The sequence below is a fragment of the Onychostoma macrolepis genome, chromosome 07 (genome assembly GCF_012432095.1).
Source record: "Onychostoma macrolepis isolate SWU-2019 chromosome 07, ASM1243209v1, whole genome shotgun sequence".
NCBI lineage: Eukaryota > Metazoa > Chordata > Actinopteri > Cypriniformes > Cyprinidae > Onychostoma > Onychostoma macrolepis.
In genome coordinates this window covers 28,948,566-28,971,635 of record NC_081161.1, presented here as the reverse complement: position 1 = coordinate 28,971,635, position 23,070 = coordinate 28,948,566, and the positions used below count along the sequence as shown (strand labels likewise).

The window sequence follows — 23,070 nt, the reverse complement described above, 5'->3', positions numbered from 1 at the left end:
ACCATTATGCCATGAAGCAACTTTAGCAGTGACTTGTTCAAGAATGTCTCACATAATGTAATAGTATGCATAATATTGCAATATTTCTAATTTTACAGTGTAAGCACACTTAAATGTCCAAAATTAGATCATATGATCATGCTTATAGACTTCAATAAATCATATTGTACTAGATTTATGAGTGTACTACATTATTATGGTTTCATATTTTTTTAATCAAAATGGCAACTTTAACCACCTCTGATGCAACTTTATTGAACATTTTCTGCTAACAATGGCCCTGTGAATGGGACAAAAAACGAAATACAATGTTGAAGTGGATAATAAAGTTTATTGCAGCTTTAGTTGATATGAGAACCGTCAAATGTTTTCTATTTCCTAGTTGAATGAACTTCTGTCAGCCGTTGAATGCTCAGTTGAGTTGCCATGATCCAGGGTTGTGTTCTGACCGCAAATTTAGCCAGTGATTTCTGTTATGCTAACAATTTTGTGCAGCTGTTTGCATGCAGTTGGCAAACGGCCGTCTACAGTTCCAGCCAACCACTGAGTGATAAAAGACCTCAACACGGGCGTAACTGGCCTTCTGAGTCTTGCTCTTCTTTTCCAGAAACCATATTGTATATGATCTAAATCTTGCCTCTTTCCTTCCTGTGTTTGGCTTGAGATGCACGAGCCAGCACAAAGGCTCATATTTGAGGTATTCTGTGATTAATATGTTGTGTAATAGAGCAGGAAATCCTTTTCCCTGTGGCATTTCAAAATGTGGTTGGATACCATTTAACCCTTATTAAGTTTCCTTAAATAGGTTTCAGATTGTCGATCTGTTTCCTTCACTGCCAAACCCTTGTCACAAAACGTTTTAGGTTTGACGGAAGTTTCCTAGTGGATTAAACATGCACATTAGTAAATACCCTGTGGTTAGATTTGTCACTTTGTTTGGCAAGATTTTCTTAAAGCTTTTATTTTCTTTAGTAGAATTGATTGTGATTACCGTAACTCACACATTATAAGCTGTACCATATTAAAAAAAAAAAAATCATCAATGGGGCTCCAGCTCCTCTCGGCATTGTCTGGTGTTGCGTGAAGAGCCCGTGGCAGGCCTGAGTGGGGAGGACAGGCATGCAGTCTTGGGAGCAGGTCTGTGTAGGTTGTGGTGACAAATGAGCTGAAAGCTTGGTATTCATTGCACCCAGCTCTCCTGTGCCAGCCCTGTCCTCCCTTCACTGACAGCCTTTCATGTGTCAACAATACCTCCCACTGTTCCCTGAGCTCAAGGTGCCAGCAGAGGACAGCAGCCTGCAAAGGTGTGGCCTAGGCCTGGGCGGTAAGACTGTATATATTGTGTGACCATAGACGTATTAACCACTAGAGATTTCACTGTTTCTTTTATGCCCAAGTAGATATTATCAATGGGTTGGACTGCTTGATGTTGTTTACACATGATGCAGAATCAAAGTATTGTGGAAATAGAGAGTGGGACGTGTGCCAAAGAGGTCAAGTGAATTAAGGGCTTGGTATTAAGGAAGGGGTATTCATGGTTAAAAATATATCCTTTTTCATAATAACCCCCACCCTCCCAACATGCACACGCTAGATGTGTTTACAGGCACCCAAATAATGTTTTTATAACAGCTTGATGGTTCATTCGGATAGAAAAGCTTTCATGTAAACACCTCAATTGATCTGAATGGTTTAATTGGATTGAAAGGGGTGGTGTAGACCTGTAATAATCTGGTCAAAGGGAAAAAGTAAGCATGTGAAATGGCTGAATCTGACCATTTTAACAGTTCAGATATCTTGTTCACACTTGCAGAGCCATGATGCATGTGTTTACATACGTTTTACGTCATACAAATATTTTTATTTTTATTTGAACGAGCAGTTACATTGATTAATTATGGTATGAGATATAGTGGTATAAGATTATAGTTATACAGCTGTTTGGATTGACCAGTGCAGCTGTGGGTGTTGAGGTCCTGATCCAGGTAGCAGGATGTGGTGAATCGATAGCGGCCAGCATTAGATGAAAGAGCAGCTCATGAATCAACGTGATGAGGATGCAGAAGGGGCGTGGCCAGCATCAAGTCATCTCTGTGACTGAGACAGCGCTAAGCGCATTCTGATGGGGAGCGATCTACTGAGATGGATGTGCTTGTTTTGAATTCAGTTTTCGAGAGCACTGCGTTTAATAAGTCAGCTGAACCCTGCTTTCCTCAAAGGAGCTGATCGGCCACAGCTGTACGGGGGATGGCACATTGTTAAACCGCATTCATCCCTGACTCCTATTACCAGCCATAAGCCTCTCTATGAAAAGCCATTTTCTTAAATCTAGCATGGTATGATGCTCCCTAGGACATAGTGTGCTCTTCCTTTAAGTCCGCTGTGCCACTTGTTCAGAGAAGGGATTACATCCATGTTCCTCCTGTTTTTAGTTTGATCTCTGGATTATACAGAGCTCAGCCATATCTCCTGCATATTAGTGGATTTGAATGCAAATTATCCTTGTACACAGATGCACCCTGCACTGCGGTGGGCCGCCTGAACCAGATGCTCCGTCAGTGAGGCTTGATCAGGTACTCTACGTTAGGATTCAGATGGCACTTTCCGAGCATGTCCCTGAATCTCAGAGTAACGGCATCTGAACTCTGCCTGTGAAAGCTACAAAGATCAAATTATTTATAGCCTCTGCAAACGAGATGAGCTGCTTATCTTTCACGGTGCAGTCAGATGCTGCTCTCCTCCGCATGCTCTGAACAGTCGACATGGGGAAGACGAAGTAAAGGGGGGAGAGATTAGAAAGAGATGGAGCGCAGGTTTGTTAAACAAGTGCAAACTCTGCAAAGAGGATTAAACGGGAAGATTGGAAGAAAGAATGATTCACTTGCCCTGATCTTCCGTATCAGTGAATATTTCAGAAGTGTATGAAATCAGGTTTCCACCTAATACATATGTAGGGCAGGCTAAAGGCATGTACATACCGCTACCATTCATCATGCCTGGATCCTTTCCACTTAGTTCGTTAAATATGGTGTGTTTGGCACTTCGTTTGGGTTGATGGATTGATGCGTTTTTGTTCTCCGCTGACCTTAGACTTAGCTTTAGATTCACAGGGGTGTGGACTGCTATGGCATTGGCATGTTGTCCATGCCAAACCCAGCACAGTATTTAGCTGTAATGAGAGGCAGTGCTGTTCTGCTTATTGATTTTTATTCTTTGCAAGGAAGATAACATGCCAAAGAGAGAAGAGATAATATGAGAGGGAGGCTGCTGATTCACATTATGAGCTACGTTTACAAAGTTAATGCGATTCTCTCCCTAGTACAGAAACCGCAGCAACAGAATATGATTTGTGAAAAGAGGAAAGATGTGTATTTTCTGTTTTACTTAAGACTATTGTAAGAACGGTAGTCATTGCATAAACTACCAGTAGGGTTTGCATCCATATTTTTTATGCAGGTTTTGAGCTATTGCATCAAAAATGATGAATGGAAAAGCCAAAATGAGACAAACGTTTCCAAAGTGCACAAAAAAAAAAAATAATTTTGGTGGATACTTTTTTCTTTTTTTTTTTCTTAGCAAGAACACATGCACATAAACTGTAGTGGAAACACATTTACCAAATAAGTTCATAGATGGGCAGTTAAAAAAATTATGTGATTAAATAGTATATTTCAGGAAGATGAATATTATCAGACATCTCAATTTTTATTCCCAAATTGTTTTTGTGATTTAATGATTTTTCTTCAATGGAAACGTTGACTAAAGCCCAGCTCACACTGAGATTTTAGCCATGATTTGGCCGTCTGAGACCAACTTTTTGAAAATCCTAAAAGATTCCTATAATCCTAGGCTAAAATCTGTAGTCTTTGATTGTTAGTTTGACATGTTCACCGACAGCCGATTAATGGCGATCAAATTTTACCTCCGATGAAATTCTGGCAGTGTCAGAAGATTTGGCGCACAGTCCTGCAATGTGACTTCTACGAATAACGTCAAGCTGTGTTGGTTTTCAAGCCATGATCAGAATTAATGCTAGAGATTTCTTCTATATGCTATAATCTCCGGCGCTCACAGAATTAAACTGATATGTTTCCTTTGCTATGATAAACACCGGCTGCGCTGTTGTTGTTTTTTATTTGGGTGTGTAGTGCTGCTAACACTATTTTTCTTAAATACGCCGATATTGCCGCTGTTCATATACTTTTCATGATAGCCAACATTTCAGCCCTGGTTGATAATGTAAAACTACTGACAAGTTTTCTTGCGCACACCCGTTTTTAACACGTCTTGACTCTCGTACAGTCTGACATTAATAACAACTGAGATCCCACAGTGTGACATGATCATCATGTTCGTACAGTCTGACAAGTACAATCCTGAAGGACTTTTAAAAAATCGCACAGTGAGCGCCCGGCTTAAATCCCACAGAATTTGTTAGTTAACTAAAATTATTATAGTCATTTTTATTATAAAATAAAATAAAATTTTGTAAACTTTTGTCAAAAATTAAAATCGCAAAATTAGAACTAGAACATGAATTAGAACAAAATTAGAATTTAAGTTGCCTTGTCTAAAGCTAAATAAAAATAACATAAAAATTACTTAAAAATAGCTTGAAAAAAATATAAAATAAAAATGGATAAAATGACAAAAGTGCAGCAAAATGACTAAAACCTAAACTAAAATGAAAACTGAAAATATTTCATAATTGAAAATACAAATACAAAATAATTCTAACATAATACAAGTAACATGCAAAAATAAATGTTCCTGTTTTAGTAAATCCAGAAACAGGCTCCATTGTGCTTGATTTTGGTCAAATGCCACATGTTCTACACCTAACGATAAATATGTAGTTGAACAAAAAAAAAAGCTTTTACTCTGCTGCTATGAATTTTAGAAGCAATATGCAAAACAGTGTACGCAGTCACCCAGACAGATATTGAATTTCTCTAATGCTGTGTTTGATTATTCATGCAGAGGGAAAATATTGATTAGACCTTTTAAACTCTGATTAATTCCATGTAGGTATGCATAAAATTTCCTCTGACTGGATTGCTGATTACTCGACAGCTTAGATCTGAAATGTCACTGGTGTAGTGTGGGGACTATATGTTTAACTGTTTGTGGGGACTTCCATGTTTGCCTGTTATTTCAGATCAGTGAATGGGTCTTTTGTAGAATGGGTTTTAATGTATGTTTGTGTGTTTGTATTATAGGTAAGCAGTGATGATGCGTTGTCTGGCAGCCCGTGTTCACTACAAGACCCTGATAGTGATCTGCGCTCTCCTCTCTCTGCTCACGGTCGTTCTGTGGAACAAGTGTACGAGCGAGAAAGCGCTGCGCTTTCTGCCCCGGCACCCCCAGCCCCTCCCAGCCCAAAAATAGACAGCCATCCGCAGCAGCCCCAGCCCCCCGAACCTCCACCTGTGGTCGGCGGAGTGCGCTATGAAGAGATCGACTGCCTGATCAATGACGATGCCACCATTAAGGGCCGCCGAGAAGGCAGTGAGGTATACCTGCCCTTCAGCTGGATGGAGAAGTACTTTGAGGTGTACGGCAAGGTGGTACAGTATGACGGCTACGATCGATTCGAGTTTTCGCACAGTTACTCCAAAGTATACGCCCAGAGAGAGCCGTACCACCCCAGCGGAGTCTTCATGTCCTTTGAGGGGTATAACGTGGAGGTGCGTGACCGAGTCAAGTGCATCAGTGGAGTGGAAGGTGAGTTATGTGGTAATGGATACACCTCTTCACTTCTGATCGATCATCTCTGATAATGGTTGCTTAGTAAAGCTATGCAGAGGTGTTCAAACACAAATAATCAGTTGAGACGGATTGCAGTTTACACCTGGTTTTAACTTTTGTCTTTAACCATGCATCAAAAGTGCAACAGTCGACCGAACCCCAAAAAAATATTTATTGGTTTTTGCTGAAATAATAGTTCTGGATCATTTGTTTATTTCGACATTTAATGATGGGTTTTGACTGTTTCAGCATCTCTGTCATGCACACAATGTGAATTAAGAACAAGAGGTAAACATGTCAGCTGTGTTAAGGCACTTCACCATGCAATATGTAACACTGGATCAACAAAATATTTAGAGGCAACTTGTTACCAAAGAACTTCACCATGACTGGTTGAATTTATCAAAAAACAACACGCTGAAGAGCATACCAAGTTCATTTAACCAAGTTTAGTTACTGAAACTTTAGTAGTCAACATTTGAATTGGATCACAAGCCGCTTTTTCACCGAAATTACCTGGAACCCCCCCCCCCCCCAATATTTATAATTATAATTTATTTATTTACAAAAAGATGAAATATGATATCAAACACCACTGCCTCTTTCCGCTTTCATTTAAACATATTAATAGCCGCAGAAATGTAGCTCAGGGAATGTACATGCATTACAATGAAACAAAATATTATATCAAACAGTATTGCCTCTTTTAATGTCAGAAGGACTAGCCGAGGTTATGGTCCTCTCAGCGGGATACATGAGCACTGAGCGGCCGGTGATCGTGTGGAGCTCACGTCTCCGAAATCGGCGAAGCACATTTTCAAATAGGTGCTGTCTTTATAAATAAACTACAGATTTGAGATTTAAACAAATACGTTCTCATCTGAAATACTTTTAAAACTACATTTCATGACACAATAACTGTAATATTTAAAAAAAATTATGCGAATATGGTGGTTGAAATACAATGCTGCGTGAATTCAACCAATCAGCATGCTCAACGCCCAAGTCCCGCCACCGAAAGTTCCAGACCTTTGAAAAAGTACTACCTCGCGAGCAGGGACATTCTGAGGAGCAAATTTTTACCCGGAACTTAATTTAGATACTGGTTCCTGCTGTGGAAACACACCGAGTACTGGCCCAAAGTCCCTAGTTCCTGGGGAAAGTTCCTGCGGTGGAAACGGGGCTAAAAAAAGCTCATCAAAGTTGTCTTTTATGAAAGGTTTTGATCCACTTCAAATGTTGACTAGTGTATATTTTGGTCCACCTGAGATGGAACGTTAATAGCTGGTGTTCAATAGGTTCAGTTGCCTTAGGTTGTACGGTCTGTACTTTCAGTATGTATTCAGCTACAAATAAAAATCTAGTATTCTTAGCTCTGTTGGCCATTTTACCATGTTTAAATCCATTCTGCTTGTTTTTTCCCTCCTAATTAGAGCATAAAATGCGAGAAAAATCAGCACATTCTGCCTGGGACTACTCATAACTGGCTCTCCTAATGTGTCTCACACAGTTACTTTCTCCCTCATCACCAAGATTCACCTAAATACATGTCACATTAAAGTAGCACTTAATTGTGGCACACTGGGAGAAGTGAGAGGCAAAGCGACCTGCCTCATTTCTAACACAACTTGTTAGTGGCCATTAATAGTCATTTAGTGCAGTCCAAGAGGAGTTTCCTGGAAGCCAGGCTCGAATGATCTACGTCTGGTTCTTAGTGAGTAATGCACCCTCAATGGACTATACATTAAGCAAATGAAAGTGGGATTGATTCAGCCAAGAACTGAATCACAAGAGCTGATTTGATGACCTTAAACGTAATGGAGAATAATTTTGCACTCAGACTCCCATGTGTCTTCTGGTGAATGTCAATGAGGAAAAGCAAAACCAAATTAAAGCAAAATCATTTCATTTTTTTAAGGAAACTAAATGACAAGCATTTCAAAATGAACTCGAGATGACACTCCTTGACAGGAAAAAGCTGATTATGGTGGTCTCGGTTGTGTCCTTCAGAGATGCTTTACTGTCCAGAAACTGCATTTTTCTCTCCGCTGTGTCAGTGATCCATCACTGTTTCACTGCCCTGACAGATTACTTTCAACCATTTCCTGCTGGCTCACTCTTCTCTCCACCTCTCTATCTCTTTGCAAGGACCGTCCTTCAGCAGACGGGGTTAAGTGCTCTGTTCGAGCCATCACACTGATAGAGCAGAAGTCTGATCCCAGTCTCACTCCAGTTCTTGGATCACATCAGGCTAACACCACCATATCAAAGCTATTTTCACAAAGTTTTTGATGCGCTCTAAAGAGAATAGAGAGTTGCTCAGTGTCATTCACTCTTCTATATTCTTTTATAATGAGACTGGGTAATGAAGTAATCACTTCTTAAGGAAGTATTGAAAATTAGGTCAGTCTGATCAATACTGGAGAATAAAGAATGCCTTCCAAACCACAACTTCATTACTATTCACTGAAGACGGTGAAGCCTTTCGCAGTGCTTCACAGGATACTAATGCCAAACAAAGTGGAAGAATTTTTAAATTAAATGAATATAAATCTAATTCAAAGTAATCCAAATCTGTTTGTTTGCATGTGTGAGTGTATGTTGGCGTAACCAACGACAAGCGTGTAACCCAGTGGTCACCAATCTTGTCCTGCAGAGTTTAGCTCCAACTTGCCTCAACACACCTGCCTGGAAGTTTCTGTACCTATTAAGACCTTGATTAGCTGGTTCAGGTTTTTTTGATTAGGGTTAGAGCTAAACTCTGCAGGACACCGGCCCTCCAAGACCGAGTCTGGCGACCTTTGGTGTAAACCAACCATTGCTCTCTTCACTTGCTCAAAAACCAGAGAGCATTTTGCAGTACTCTGTTTAAAATGCTGAAATTCAGCACATCCAGACATGCTGGTCTGAATAGCTTTCACTCTTTGCAGTCATTGATCAGCATTCAGGATTAAACCACTTTCGACTCTTTTCTGGTGAAAGCTTTTAAAACATGCAGACCTTGTTTTGTGTGTGCATTCAAAGGACTCCCTTTTTTGCAGCACCGCAAAGAGGCACATTCATACCATAATCTTCTGTGGCAGGTGGAAAACATGGGTTGTCTGTGAGGTGAGATGAAATTCTCAATGTCTGTGGCAGCACAAAAGCAAAGGAGTTCGTAGCAGTCCCCTACTTGTCTAGCCTCTTCTCCTCCATAACCAAGAGCCAGTCCATTACTCTGAGTCTGTTTACATGGAGCTGCTCTGTGTTCTGCACGCTACAAAGAAGCTCTGCAGTAGTAATGACCGTGTAGGAATGAAGGAGCCTGTAGGGAATCATCTGAGGTTTGAAGCATTGCCTCCTCCAGTAACCATGGAAAATTAAAGCGAGCGCTGCCTCAAAACACAAGTGTAACATTTAAGAACAGGCTTGAGTCCAGTGTTCAAGGAATGTTACGTTGCTGATATGAAGGTCGTGCGACCTGCTCGTGTCTGTCAGTGTTGGATCTCTCTGAGGCAATCAGTTGGCATGTATTAACTGTCAAAATTATTATGCCAACAGAAAAAAGCTTTGATCGCCTCAGAAGGTTTAATTCACTGTAGTAAGAAATATGGCCATTTTTGGAAAGGGGTTGCTCATGCAAACACCCAAAACAAAGATTAATTAGAGGTTCTGTTCCCCTCGTTTTCGTCCCAAGCGTCAGAGGCACAAAAACATTGTGTTGAGCTCAGAGGTAATAACCCACACGAGCCTGCGGCAGTGTGTTAGAGCAGAGAGCCTGTTATCAGAGACAGCGGACAGACTCATCAGTCTCTGCTGAAGGATAGAGAGAGGGAGAGAGAATAAAAAGGAATGAAAAGGAGATGAGTACGGAGGGTGACAGTGAAAGAGAGCTCCTTTTTCCTCCTCCTTCAGTTTGAGGGATGGCGTCTCCTCCAGCAGAGGATCAGAGTGCTCTGAATAGTATCTAGGCCAGGGAGTGCCTCCACAGTGCCCATCTGCCTCCTGATGCAGGTCCCACTTAGAGCCGGCATGTGTATGTGTGCGTCCTGGAAAGCGGGAGGCAGTCTTATTGGTGTGTTTGTCATCTATATTACCTTGTTATGTCTGTGTTTAACCCTGCATGTGGTTTTTTTATGTGTATGTTTGTGAATAGATCCTTTCATGCCTGCTATAAACCAGCAGCGCGGTCGCAGTGTTTTGCCTGTGGCTTGATTATTGTCATTTCAGGCTGTAGAGTAGATGAGCTGTGTTTAAAAAAAAAAAAAAAGGATAGAAAGAAGGTGAATGAAAGCCTAGTGAACTATAGCTTTCAGCATTTATGTCAGTGCCGAAACACAACTTACAGACCAAGGCTATTTGCTTAGGGGCTTCAGTGGCTTTATTCTCCCAGTGTTTACTAGTCTTTTGTATATCTCTGGCTAATTGAAGGTTTATATGTTTTCACTTGTCACTGTGTACTCTGGATTGTGTATCTGATCTAAATTGTGTAAAAGTCATGAAACCAGAAACAAGATTATGTATAATGAATGAAGATGGCATGCGTGCAGAAACCACTGCTTCACATTATCACAGTTGAGTTAAAAACAAAAAAGACTCCACATTAAAAGCTAGTATAAAACGGATAGCATCCTAAAACACAAATGTGAAAAGTTTGAATTTTCAAAATTCTTCAAATTTGAAGCCTAAATTGACTAAGGTAAACAATCTGTGTATGAACATTTGTGATTTTTGAATTTTATGTTAATGTGGTAAGTTGCTATGTTGCTTGGCAACCAAAAATAAACTGGAGTCTAAAGGCTAATAACCTGCATTACTCTGAGGAATATTTTTTTTTACGATTTCAACTATGTATTGAACATTTATGTTTATAGTGCTGTTTTCTTTTTAAAAAAGCATTTTAAATGCATTACATTTTACTTTTGGGTCCAAGACACTGTTTGATTCCAGTATCAGTGTGAGGAGCAGCACAAGAACTAGTGGCAGATGTGTAACCCTTTACCAGCTCACAATGAGAAAATGCCAGCTTTGTTTAATCTTGTTATTGATGTGTTCAGTTTGCCACCAAACTTTACACAGACACACATCATCCAATATTCCTGACATTCACTGCTATTCAATAGTTTGGGGTCATTAAGTCTCTTAAGCTCATCAAGATGGCATTTTTCTGATCAAAAATACATTAAAAATAGAAATATTATTACAATCAAAAATCTTCTTTTTTTGTATTTTAATATATTTTAAAATATAACTTATTTCTGTGATGGCAAAGCTGAATTTTCAGCAGTCGTTACTCCAGTCTTAAGAAGTGTCTCATGATCCTTCAGAAAACATTGTAATATGTTGATTTTTTTTGCTCAAAAAACATTTATTGTTATCAATCATGATAAACAGTTATGCTGCTTAATTATTTCATGGAAATTGTGATACTATTTTTTTAATTTAAACACGTGCTGTTCTTCTGAACTTTCTATTCTTTACAGAATAATTCTCTAAAAATTACAAAATATATTTATTCTAATAAATTTTGCAACATTGTACATGATCAATTTATTGCGTCTGTGCGGAATAAAAGTATTATACTGACTCCACACTTCTGAATAGTAGTGCACATATATATTTGTTACACTTCTCTTCAGTTTAACACCCAGTCTCTAATATCTCTTTACCTGGTTCCTCCCTACAGGAGTACCTTTGTCCACCCAGTGGGGCCCTCAAGGGTATTTCTATGCTATCCAGATAGCTCAGTATGGCCTGAGTCATTACAGTAAGAACCTGACAGAGCGGCCACCACACATGGAGGTGTATGACACAGCGGAGGAGAGAGACAGCAGGTCTAGCGTTTGGACTGTCCCTAAAGGCTGTTCTCTCACCAGAGTCTATGACAAGACCAGAGCCACATCAGTACGACAGTTCAGCGCTCCAGGTACCGAAGAACTACACGCTTTCAGTTTATTTTGTCTAGTATTCTTTAGTTCTTTATACACTCCATTCTGTTTTTTTATTCTATATCCTCCAGATTCACACCTAGTATGTATGCCGTTCAGAATCAGTTGGACTAAAACAATAATTTATCTTTTTAAAACGCCATGTAAACCCTTTAGTCTGATGAAATCGAGTGCTGCTTCATCCCTACCTGTTTTCTTATCTCTTCTGTGTTCTTCTATCAGCATCTTATAGTCCTGCTCCACTGGGCATGCACATAAACACCATCAAAATATCAAAACACACTCTACTAACAGTGCCTCATGCACTACCGCTGTAAGATAAAAAAAAAAAAGGAATTAAGGCTTTTATTCAGAAAGGAGGTATTAAATTAATAATAAAAACAATTAAAAATATTACAGATTTCGGTTGCACTTTATTTTAAGGTGTCATTGTTGCAGTGTAATTATACATTAAAGTAATATTAATTAACTACATGTATTTACTATATGGTTAGGGTTAGGATTAGGGTTTGGCTTAGGGGTACTTGCATGTAATTACGCATAATTAATTGTTATTATTTTAGTAAGTACATGTAACACATGTAGCTAGGACACCTTAAAATAAAGTGTTACCCAGATTTCTATATTAAATAAATGTTGTTGTTGTTTTCAAAATTGATAATAAGAATGTTTTTTGAGCATCTAATCAGCATATTAGAATGATTTTTGAACGGTCATGTGACACTGAAGACTGAAGTAATAGCTGCTGAAAATCTAGCTTTACCATTACAGAAATAACTTTTTAAAATATATTCAAGAACCACTCAACTTTTATAGATAACAAAGAGGCTGTTTAATGTCTACAATGCTTATTTCATCAAACAGCATTTTTATTCTTTCAGTCACCAAATTGCAATCGGGATTATGGGGTATCGCAGATAGTGGCGGAAACATCTATGCAGCCTTCAGAAATCAAACAGATGGAGGCATCACAGTAGACAGTACATTATGTTCCTCCCTCAGGATACTGCATGATAAGGCAGCATTTTTGGAGTTTCGGACACACCGTGCGTAGCATCGAGCTAATCAATAGCCATTAGAATTAGCAGGGCTGTCGCGCTGGCAGGCAGTAATTGGTGTCATCACCCGGAGCATTGATTAGAGCGGGGCCAACTAGGACACACTGGTCCAAGGCTCCAGCAGGGCGCTGCCTCCCTCCTGCTCTCTCCGTCCTCCATATCACTGCTATTGATGGGAGGGTAATCAGAGCAGGACAGTACAAATCCACTTAGTCTCTGCATTGCCTTAAGTAATGGATTTATGAGTGCATTAAATAGTGATAGGGGCTATTTGAGCCAAAATGTCCTTTGCTGCATCTTTTTTCCTTTGATTTGCCTTTGTCCTTTACCCCTCTCCTGTCCTATTTTCTGTGTTGCTTTAATGTTGTCAATATTACTCTGTCTTGCGTGTTTTCTCTTGCTCAAGTACTCAACCTCATTCTTGTTCTCGTGCTCTTTCATGCCTTCTTTTCTCCTCTCAGTAGAGAGTATGAGTTGGTTTCCTTTTTGTTCTGTATAACCTCAGAAGGCAGCACAGACAGAGGCGGCGAGAGGGATTTGAGTTTAACAGTGAGAGATGACTTTAGGATAAAGTGTTGAATGTGCATTTCTGTAAAAAGAGAGATAGAGTACTTTGATTGAGAGTTGGAAAACTGATCTGCTTGCTTTACAGCGAATTGCACTGCAGTGTGTTCAACTTCTGGAGGAGAAATGAGTTTTAGCACTGTCCGATGTGAGATGGATTATTTTAAAGTTGTTCACAGTCTGAGCTTTTCTGCCTCTCTGACACCAACTTGTCTGTTTAATTAACCCCAGGAGAAAGTGACTAGTGAAACCTTTTGGCTTCAAGACTATCTGATAGTGTGTGTGTGAATCTGTACTTGTTTGTGTATGCAAATGATACTGTAAGGGAAATAAAAGAACGTCACTGTAGACGACGTGTTATACTGCTAATATCACAGTGAAGCCAAAATTTGCCAAAAATATACCAGTATTTCACAGATTTTGTTACCTGACAACAGTTTGTCAGCTTACTTGGTGTGTTGTGCAGCAAATGGCGATAATGTGAAGTACAAGTGAAATATGGAATTTGTATATAGACACAACTAAATTGGTGAATGAAGCAGCAGCAGTCTGCAAACAGTGCCACATTTCATGCCAATCTGCCACACAGGTTGACATTCATCAACAAATTCACACTTCCCAAATACTGTTAGATTTTTTTTTTAAGCGGAGCTGCATTAAGCTACTTACTCTATTATTTTAAAAGGAATATTTATAACTCTGTCACCAATTATTCACCCTTATGTCGTTTTATAATCCATTTAAAAATATTGTCAAAAATACATAGAGGCTCAAAAAAATTAAGTGTTATTAATATTATACTTTTATACTTGCAATGGTTTACACTGTGCTGTTCATAAAATTCATTTTAATGGTCATGTAAGTTTGTTTATCCATTGCTTATGGCACTAATTTTGGATCCAACAGGCATCCTGCTAAACTTGTTTTGTTTTTTTCTATTCCTTGTTTCTAGAAAACTCAGAGGGCGTCTCACTTCCTCTTGGCAACACTAAAGATTTCATCATCTCTTTTGACCTGAAGTTTACATCTAACGGTAGTGTCTCCGTCATCTTGGAGACCACAGAGAAAGGTCCTCCGTTTGTTATCCACTACGTCACCACCACCCAGCTCATTTCTTTCAAGGACCGTGACATCACCTACGGGATCGGCCCTCGGACTGCATGGACCACGGTCACCCGTGACCTTCTCACTGACCTCCGCAAAGGCATTGGCCTCTCCAACACCAAAGCGGTCAAAGCCACCAAGACCATGCCACGACGTGTCGTAAAGTTAGTGGTGCACGGCCACGGGATGATAGACAATATCACAATCTCCACTACTTTGCACATGGCAGCTTTTTTCGCCGCCAGCGATTGGTTGGTGCGCAACCAGGACGAGCGCGGCGGCTGGCCGATCATGGTGACTCGTAAACTCGGGGAGGGTTTCCGTGCGCTGGAGCCGGGTTGGTATTCGGCCATGGCACAGGGGCAGGCCATGTCCACTCTAGTGCGTGCCTATCTAATGACAAAAGATGACACGTACCTAAAAGCTGCCCTGCGTGCCACCGGACCTTTCAAACTGCCATCGGAGCAGCACGGCGTCAAAGCTGTGTTCATGAACAAGTATGACTGGTACGAGGAGTACCCCACAATCCCTAGCTCCTTCGTTCTGAACGGGTTTATCTATTCCCTCATAGGCTTGTATGACCTGGCACAAACCGCGGGTGAGAAACTCGGTCGGGACGCAGGTCAGCTGTACAGCAAGGGGATGGAGTCCTTAAAAGTTATGCTGCCCCTGTACGACACAGGGTCGGGCACCATCTATGACCTGCGCCACTTTATACTGGGCACGGCGCCTAATCTGGCCCGTTGGGACTACCATACGACGCACATCAACCAGCTCCAGCTGCTGGGTACTATTGACAACTCGCCCATCTTCAGGGACTTCGTCAAGCGCTGGAAAAGCTACCTGAAAGGAGGAAGGGCCAAGCACAACTAAAGCGGAGCACACCTCTATGATCTCTTCAGGCCCTCACTTCCTCTTCCCGACTGCCACCATGAGGGCCACTGTGTCTAGTGAGGAGAAAGAATGGCTGAACACTTTGGATTTTTCTGTTTGAGACAGTAAATGCAGTGCTTCTTGTGTCTGTGCTGAGGTTTTAATTAGGTACAAACGCAGCTGCTTCCAGCATGTGTCTGGATAAGGAAGAGGGAGGGCTTAGGTATTTAAAATTCAAAGGTTTGAGTGAGAAATGCGTCTGCTGAGATTTGCCACATTTGGGCTCACTTCAGTCGAGATGAGGAATCGCAAAGCAGCTTTCAGAACCTTCTTCCAAAGTAAAGCTCAGAAGATAATTAGTCATCAATTGTCGAGAAATAAATCGTAGAGAACAAACTTTAGCTGCAGTAGTTATTTAAGTTCAAAGCCTGTGAGCAGACCATTATTGCATATAAGCTAGGGATAAAAATGCTGAAAATGTCCTCAAGTGTAGCATTGCTATATGTCACAGAGCACTGAAGTTTTACTCGCCTTTTGTTCAACCCACTGTCCAGCCTTCGGTCTGCATTTCATGATCCCACAATCAGATTGAGCTGTCTCTAATGCGGCCCAGTCCTGCCCATAATGCACTTAAAGCTTTAGAGAGGTGGTCGCAGGTCACTTGCTTCATGTTTACAACAGATTTCAGGAAACATTGCTTTAGTTTTTAAGACACCACTGTCCCGGACTAACAAACACAGAGGCTGCTTTTTGAGAAATCGGAGGGACTCTGAATGGTCTTGTAGCTGGTGTTCATTCCTGTAAGACGTCAAACCTCGGTTCAGTTGTGCTTCATGTAGACTGGTCATGCACTTTACTTGTGTGGCATGCGTGTGTGTGGTGAAGATGCGTTTATACAACCGTGTGATGAATTATGACTTCATTTTTGACATCAATCCAGTTTTATTTTCTCTCACTCTCATGCCTTAATGGCAGTGAATCATTTATAAGGGAATTTTCAACATTTGTTTGCTGATTGCAAGGTTATTGTAGCTGTACCCATTTCCTTAAATTACTCACCATTTTTTTTATCAGGTGATTCTTTTATACAATTTATTTTTGGACAGCTGTATTGTTTCTCTTGATATTATTTTTATAATAGCATCAATTGCCGTAATGTGGAGAAAAAGAATGAGAATGTTTCTTTCACATTTAGTTGAATAACTTGCATCTCAACCAAGCAAAAAGATGCTGTTTCATGTATTAAAAAGATACTAATGATCAGTACTTCTTCATTAAAATAGAGAAATGATTTGCATGTAAGACTATAGCATCTGTTTTTTGTTTTTTCGTTTGATCCAAAAGAATCATTTCAGCAGCCTTCTGACTAGTGCAGCCAAGTGTCTGAGACTGCAGATGGAGTTCAAAAGAGTTTTGGCCATCACTTCTTGATGTTTCTCAGAGCGGTCAGCCGCTTGACCTCAGCAGTAAAAGCTCCACCTGCCTGAATCCTGTCGATCTTTATCTCACCGAACCACAGCTGCTGAGATGCTGAGATTTTATCCCATTATCTGGCATCCTGCTGTTCTGAACCATTTCAAACAGATGTTCGCATTCCAGTGTGGGCTTTTGGCTTCAGATTTTCTTTTTTTTAGAAAATAAATGTCAGAGAAGAAAAATGTGGCTTTTCTGAATGTTTGATATGAAAGCTTCTGATTTGTTTGGCAGAGATAGCGTTTAGAAACTATGAGTGCTTTAGACCTGAGGCGTAGCTTTTGTGTTGACCTTTTTTTTGGTTTAAAAATCATGTTTTCCCATGAAAATCAGGTTGCTTGTAGTCTCGCCGACACAGATCTCACATATAATACTATGCACATTTCATACTTGTCACTTAATGGACAGACAGACGTACATTTAAAGAGGAAAAGACATTAGCATGAGCGAGGCAGAGAGCTACATTTCATTTATACTGTACCAAAGTCTTTAAAGTTTGGGTTATTTTTATCTGAAACTTTAGTTGTTTTGTTCTGTATGGAAGACCATGGAGCATTTGTCTAGGTTTTTTTTTTTTTTGTAAAGTTGATGTGACTAAAGGAACACTTTGAGGTGGTAGTTACATGCCGCCTTCTTACGAAGAAATGCCTTTTGATACGTTTTTTTTTTTTTTTTCACCTTCAGTCTAGATTTGTATAAAATGGAGTGGGTATAGAAGGGAACTGGGAATATTATTAATCACTGCTATCAATGGGGATGTGTGCAAATCTTGATGTAGAGCTAGCGCTCAGTGCTACATATTTCAAAAGGGAAAAGAGACTTGGAACGCTATGTCTGTTCTTGAAAGCCTTGTTTCAAAGCAGCCTCCTTTTCGAGTTGAGTTTACCAAACGTTGTTTGCATTTGAGAACTCCTTGGAGTAAGCAATGTTAAAGCACAACTATAGTTTCTTTAATTAATTTATTCTCATCTCATTTAGTCTCTTTGTTTAAACAATGTTTCCAGTCTGGACTATGTGCAAAGCCTTCCTCTGCAAGCTGCTGCAGTTTAGAAATGTTAGAAACAGGTTGATCTTTTTCGCTCTTCTTTTTTTTTTCTGTTTTATTTCAGTCTCGAGTTATAAATTGACATGCGAAGTGTATTTCATGTGTATGCAATAAATGGTTGAACTGGATCGCAACAGCTGCACACCCAGAGGTTGTACAGACTTTGCAAAGGAAGCACAATGTGCGATCATTTTTATGCAGGACAAATGTTTATTAAAGTCTTTGTGCTTTAAATTGCTTTTTTAAAATTGTATAAATAAAGGCATTTCGTTTTGTACATACATTTGTCCGGTGTGTTTCTTTCACCTAAACAGCATTATCAGACTTTATCTCATTTAGATTTTGATTCATTTGTTAAGTCACTTATACTTCCTCACTAGCTGAGCAGAAATGACCTGTGTTGAACACTGCCTGAGGTGTCTGCTAGCATTTATCTCCAATGTCCCTGTTCACTAAAATCCCCATGACATTCTCTCTATCTCAGTCACACATATGGACAGTGCGGTTTAATTACTAGCTGCAGCCTGGGGTCTGATCCGGCACATTAAACTCCCTTCTCATTCTTCTGTCCTGTCTCTGCCTCGCTCGATAGTCTGCATGTTATTTTAGCCAGCATTAGCTCAGCTCATAGCACTGGTAGACAGTGGGTGAAGGCGCCCCATAGAGCTCATCTTTTAATGACTGTCTGATCAGATTATCACTGTTTTTACCCAGACTCAGCCAGCTGACGCTTGTGGTCTGTGGTCTGTCTGTAGGCAGTGAGGTTTTTTTTTAACTTGGGCTGGATTTATTAATTTATTTGAATTCACTTGAAACATATTTTTGTCATAATGCCCGTTTTACATATAAATATGTTAGCTAATGCTGTAAATTGGGAATCTTCTAAATGGGAACATTTGCAAAAATGTTAATTAATGAGATTTGCAATAGAAGTCAAAATATGGAGTTTAATTATGATGTACTTTTAACAGAAATGAGCCTAATAATCAACATAAACTGAAGTGCTCTGTGGATACACACTGAAGAGAAACTGTTACTGTTATAATGTGTAGAATTATTAGGCCTATGAACTCATTATTGATTGTTTTAAAGTGAGAAATATTTATTTTTTAATAGTTGGTTATAAGGATTGAGTCATTTGTTCATGAATGGACCTAGTTTATGTTTCCATTGTGTGTTTTTGATTTAAGTAAGATTCATTTGTTTGTGGTCATGCTGCAATGATAACACTGTGTAAACCGGCTGTTTTTACTGGATCAAAAACAAATGTAGTCCCATACACGAACAAATAACTCTGATGAGCTGATCCTTTTCTCAGATCATTAAGATCATAAGATCCGTGTGTGCTTTTGATTAACCAAAAAAAATAAATCCTCAAATTAGTCATTTGTTCTTGGACTACGCCGGTCAATCTGTATGTTTGTTTTTGCTCCCAAGGGCAACTCGAAGAAAGTTGTCTTGCTGTTATTTTGCCATAAATGCTGTATTTGTTAGCAAATTCTGTTTTGACTGCAAACCTGGTTTAATTAGGAGCAGCAAATTATTTATTTTTCTTTCTTTTTTTTTACGAATTAAAATCGAAAGGAAATCTTGATTAATCAGTAGATCAGTATTCTTTCTTGGTCCTAGTTTATTTTAAAGCAAGACATTACAGGCAAAACCACAGATTTTTTTCATGCCCTGGCCAAAGTTGAGATCACAAATACCTACTTCTATAGCACTTACATACACCAAACTTTTCAGTTTCGTTCGATCTACATTCTGATAGTTTTTAGAGAGAGATTTATTCATATATATTTTGTCTTATTTATTTAATATGGTTAACATGGTGATTTTTTTTTTTTTTTTTCATGGCTGTTGATGATTATTTATTTATTTAAATGGAATGATAGAAAGAGATATCTGTAAAAAATGTCAACAAAACGAAAGAATTTTAAACATGGCTTTATCCATGTGTTCAGATTTCTGTTCTGTAATTGCATGCAAATAAGTGCATATTTAATCAGATAATGCTTTATTTGCATATTTAAACAACATTTTGTAATACAAGTCAACTGTCTTCATGTTCTGTGGTTAATCAACTGGGGAAGTCTGGTGATATCTATTAGTTAAATTTTTTCCCCTATTCACCTGTGGTGTCTTGCTTTGAAATGTCTTTCACTTGTTCAGAGATTGACTCGCTCACACATATCTGCAGCGCACAGCAAAACAACACCGAACTGTCAAATATCAGTTTATTCTTGAGTGTTTCATTACATTCAACTCATGTCTGCCTCCCTGATGTCTGCAGCAGGCGTTTCAGTTGTCTGCTTGGTTTGGCATTGTAACAGGACACGGTGAGTGATGTGGCTTTTGTGTCTGAGAGGTACACACACACACACACACACACACACACACTTGTGCCATTTCTCATTTATGACCTAATACCTCAGCTATGCAGAGTTCAGACTCTTTTCATCCGGCACACCCTGAGATGTTCTGATATATTTTACCCTTGGTAATAACACTGTGACCGAAGCGGCAAAGATATCAGTGCTGCAGTGAGAGACAGACAGATGTGGAGGCAGGAGTTGACGCTAGCATATTGTAGCAGTCTGGGGGGTCATATGGGCCATGCCCTCCGCAGCACTGTTTGAATCTGTCTGTCTGCATCTGCCCTCCACACCGCTGCTGCTGATGCTTAATTATGCAGTAAGCAAGGCCAAACACACACACACACACATAGCCCTGCTTACTCCCACACACATCCTCTCATGTTTGCCCTCCAGACGATGTACACACAAACACACACTTAATGAAGCAGATGAAGAGTGTTTGCGCTGAATAGAGAGCGAGAGGTAATGAGAGAGTTGCTGCAGTGATAAAACAAACGTCCTTCTCTGCTAATCTAGGAAGACTGGACAAGTGCCAGTGTTATGGTGGATATGTTTCTTAAATAGCCTTTTACATCATAATTCATATGCAACCCACTTATTTAAAGACAAACTCCTGATTTAGGTTCGGTGTAGACAGTCTTATCATATTAAATTGCAACAGAGACAAAAAAGAGATGAAATAGCATTACTGATTTCATATCAGCTCCTCCCAGTCCATGTCCTTCATTAGCGAATATAGAAACAAACAGATTTAGATTATTTATATATATATATATATTGCCTAAAGTCAGGGCTAATGGAGATTTAAAAAAATAAAAGTAAAAAAAGGCTCATATTCACTAATAAAAAGGGGGATGCTTTCACATGTGGAGCAAATATTTAGATTTTTTTTTTTTTTACATTTTACCTCTATATTTGTCCCTTTGAAGCGACTCTATATTCATTTTTAATTTTCATCATCAATGTGTCTGACTGTATGTTTCCTTCATGCAGACATTCAGAGAGGATTTAAATAAGAAACCATTTAAAACAAGAAACCATAAATATGAATTTAGACATGACACTGGATACAGAGAGACATGGTGGATTATTATAGATTAGAAAATGCTGCCATCATGGGGTGACATTTGGCATTACTGTTATATAACCGCTTCACTCACACCTTCACCAACTGTACATTCTGCCTTCTGTTGTAATATTTAAACATAATGCCTGCTTTGCAATTATTAATTTATTTTCAAAATATGCACACCAAAATCACAATGTATCCATACAGACATATTTTAAATGGAAAAATATTTTCAAACCCTTTTCACAGGACATGGTTTATCATTTGATAGGCCTATTATTTGACACAGTTGTATGGTTTTAAAGGAAAGGCTCAGTTGACAGGGCATATAAATTATTATATACAGAGTAAATGTTATAAATAATCTTACAAATGTGTTATATATATCCGTTATCAGAAATAAGAGATATACCACAACATTTTCATCATCTTCTAGGGCTGACACTATTATAATATCACACGTAATTAGTAGATTATGTATCCCTGTATGGTTGTTTATGTATGGTAATCACACTTAATTTGTTGTAATTGCATTATTATTGAAGGGTTCCAGGAATGTCACACTAAAGAAAATGCATTTAGGATGTTAATTATATTGATACTGTTAATGAAGTGTCATTTTTCTCTCTCTTGCTTTTTATTGTTATCCTTTTTCTTTTTTTTCTCATTCTAAGGCATGTTGCTTTTAGCTTTCACTGCCAACATGCATCTCATTTCTGCTAAAAGGTAATAAATTCACTACCAGTGGTTACAGTTTGCTTAAGATACGTGTTCTTGAATAGAAATAATGTTTTTGCATTGTCATTGTATTAGTACAGGCAGGAGAATGGTAACGGCTCTGTTTCAGCATGTTATGGATTAACATTGTAAATATACGTCATTTCACACCCTCCATTCATTACACAACTTCACCTACACTTCCTGAAACTAACTTAAACACCCCACCCTGAATGAGCAAGTGGGGTCTGTCCCAGCAGTTTTCTGCATAGATTTAATGGGGCAATCCTGTGTTTCAAATATACTACATATATATATATATATATATATATATATATTTATTTTATTTTTTAATTTTATATATATTTTTTTTTCTGTACTAATACACCTGCTTAAGTCGGATAGTGTTACACTTGTGCTTGAGTTGAAAATTCTCAGAGAAACCTGTTTAACCTGCAGAGAGTGTTAGGTGCAAAAAGGGGAAATAAGATTTTCTAAATACTTTCAATCAGTATTTGCTTACATAATTCTTAAATATTTGTATTTTTCCTTAAATTGATTTTACATAGGCTACATACAGTACACATTACCCTTCAAATGTTTGGTATGAGTAAGCTTCTTTTTTTTAATGCTGAAAATGCAATATTGTGATATATTATTACAATTTCTATTGATATTACAATATCTATTTCGGTGTATTTTAAAATGTAATTTATTCCAAAACTGAATTTGAGCAGCCAGTCTTCAGTGTCACATGATCCTTCAGAAATTATTCTAATATGCTGATTTGGTGCTCAAGAAACATTTCTTATTATTGTCAATGTTAAAAACAGTGCTGCTTAATGTTTTTGTGGGAACCTCAACTGACCCCAGACTTTTGAATTGCAGTCTATATGGAAACATCAACAAATCTGTTGTGTGCATTCATGTGTATTTTCGGAGTGAAACTCTCTGGCCTCTGAAACAATGTGCTCACAAATAGCTCCTGTGAGGGTTCTCACCTAGCCGGTGTGTCAGGTGTGTGTGTGTGTGTGTTTATGATAGAGGTTGATGTCTGTAGGTGTGATGAAAAGGGCAGGGCTAACTGAACCAGTCTCACATCAGGTGGAGAGGAAGA

At 38.9% G+C, this 23,070-nt stretch overlaps 1 protein-coding gene across 1 annotated transcript in view; it reads left to right on the top strand.

The window, feature by feature from the left end:
- glceb (glucuronic acid epimerase b) overlaps positions 1-19,276 on the top strand; it is a 48,563-nt gene extending 29,287 nt beyond the window's left edge. The window contains 4 exon segments of the mRNA XM_058782504.1: positions 5,220-5,368; positions 5,371-5,724; positions 11,414-11,653; positions 14,250-19,276. Coding sequence (XP_058638487.1) covers positions 5,230-5,368; positions 5,371-5,724; positions 11,414-11,653; positions 14,250-15,274 — 1,758 coding nt within the window. The 5' untranslated portion in view covers positions 5,220-5,229 and the 3' untranslated portion in view covers positions 15,275-19,276.
- The last annotated feature ends 3,794 nt before the right edge of the window (positions 19,277-23,070 follow it).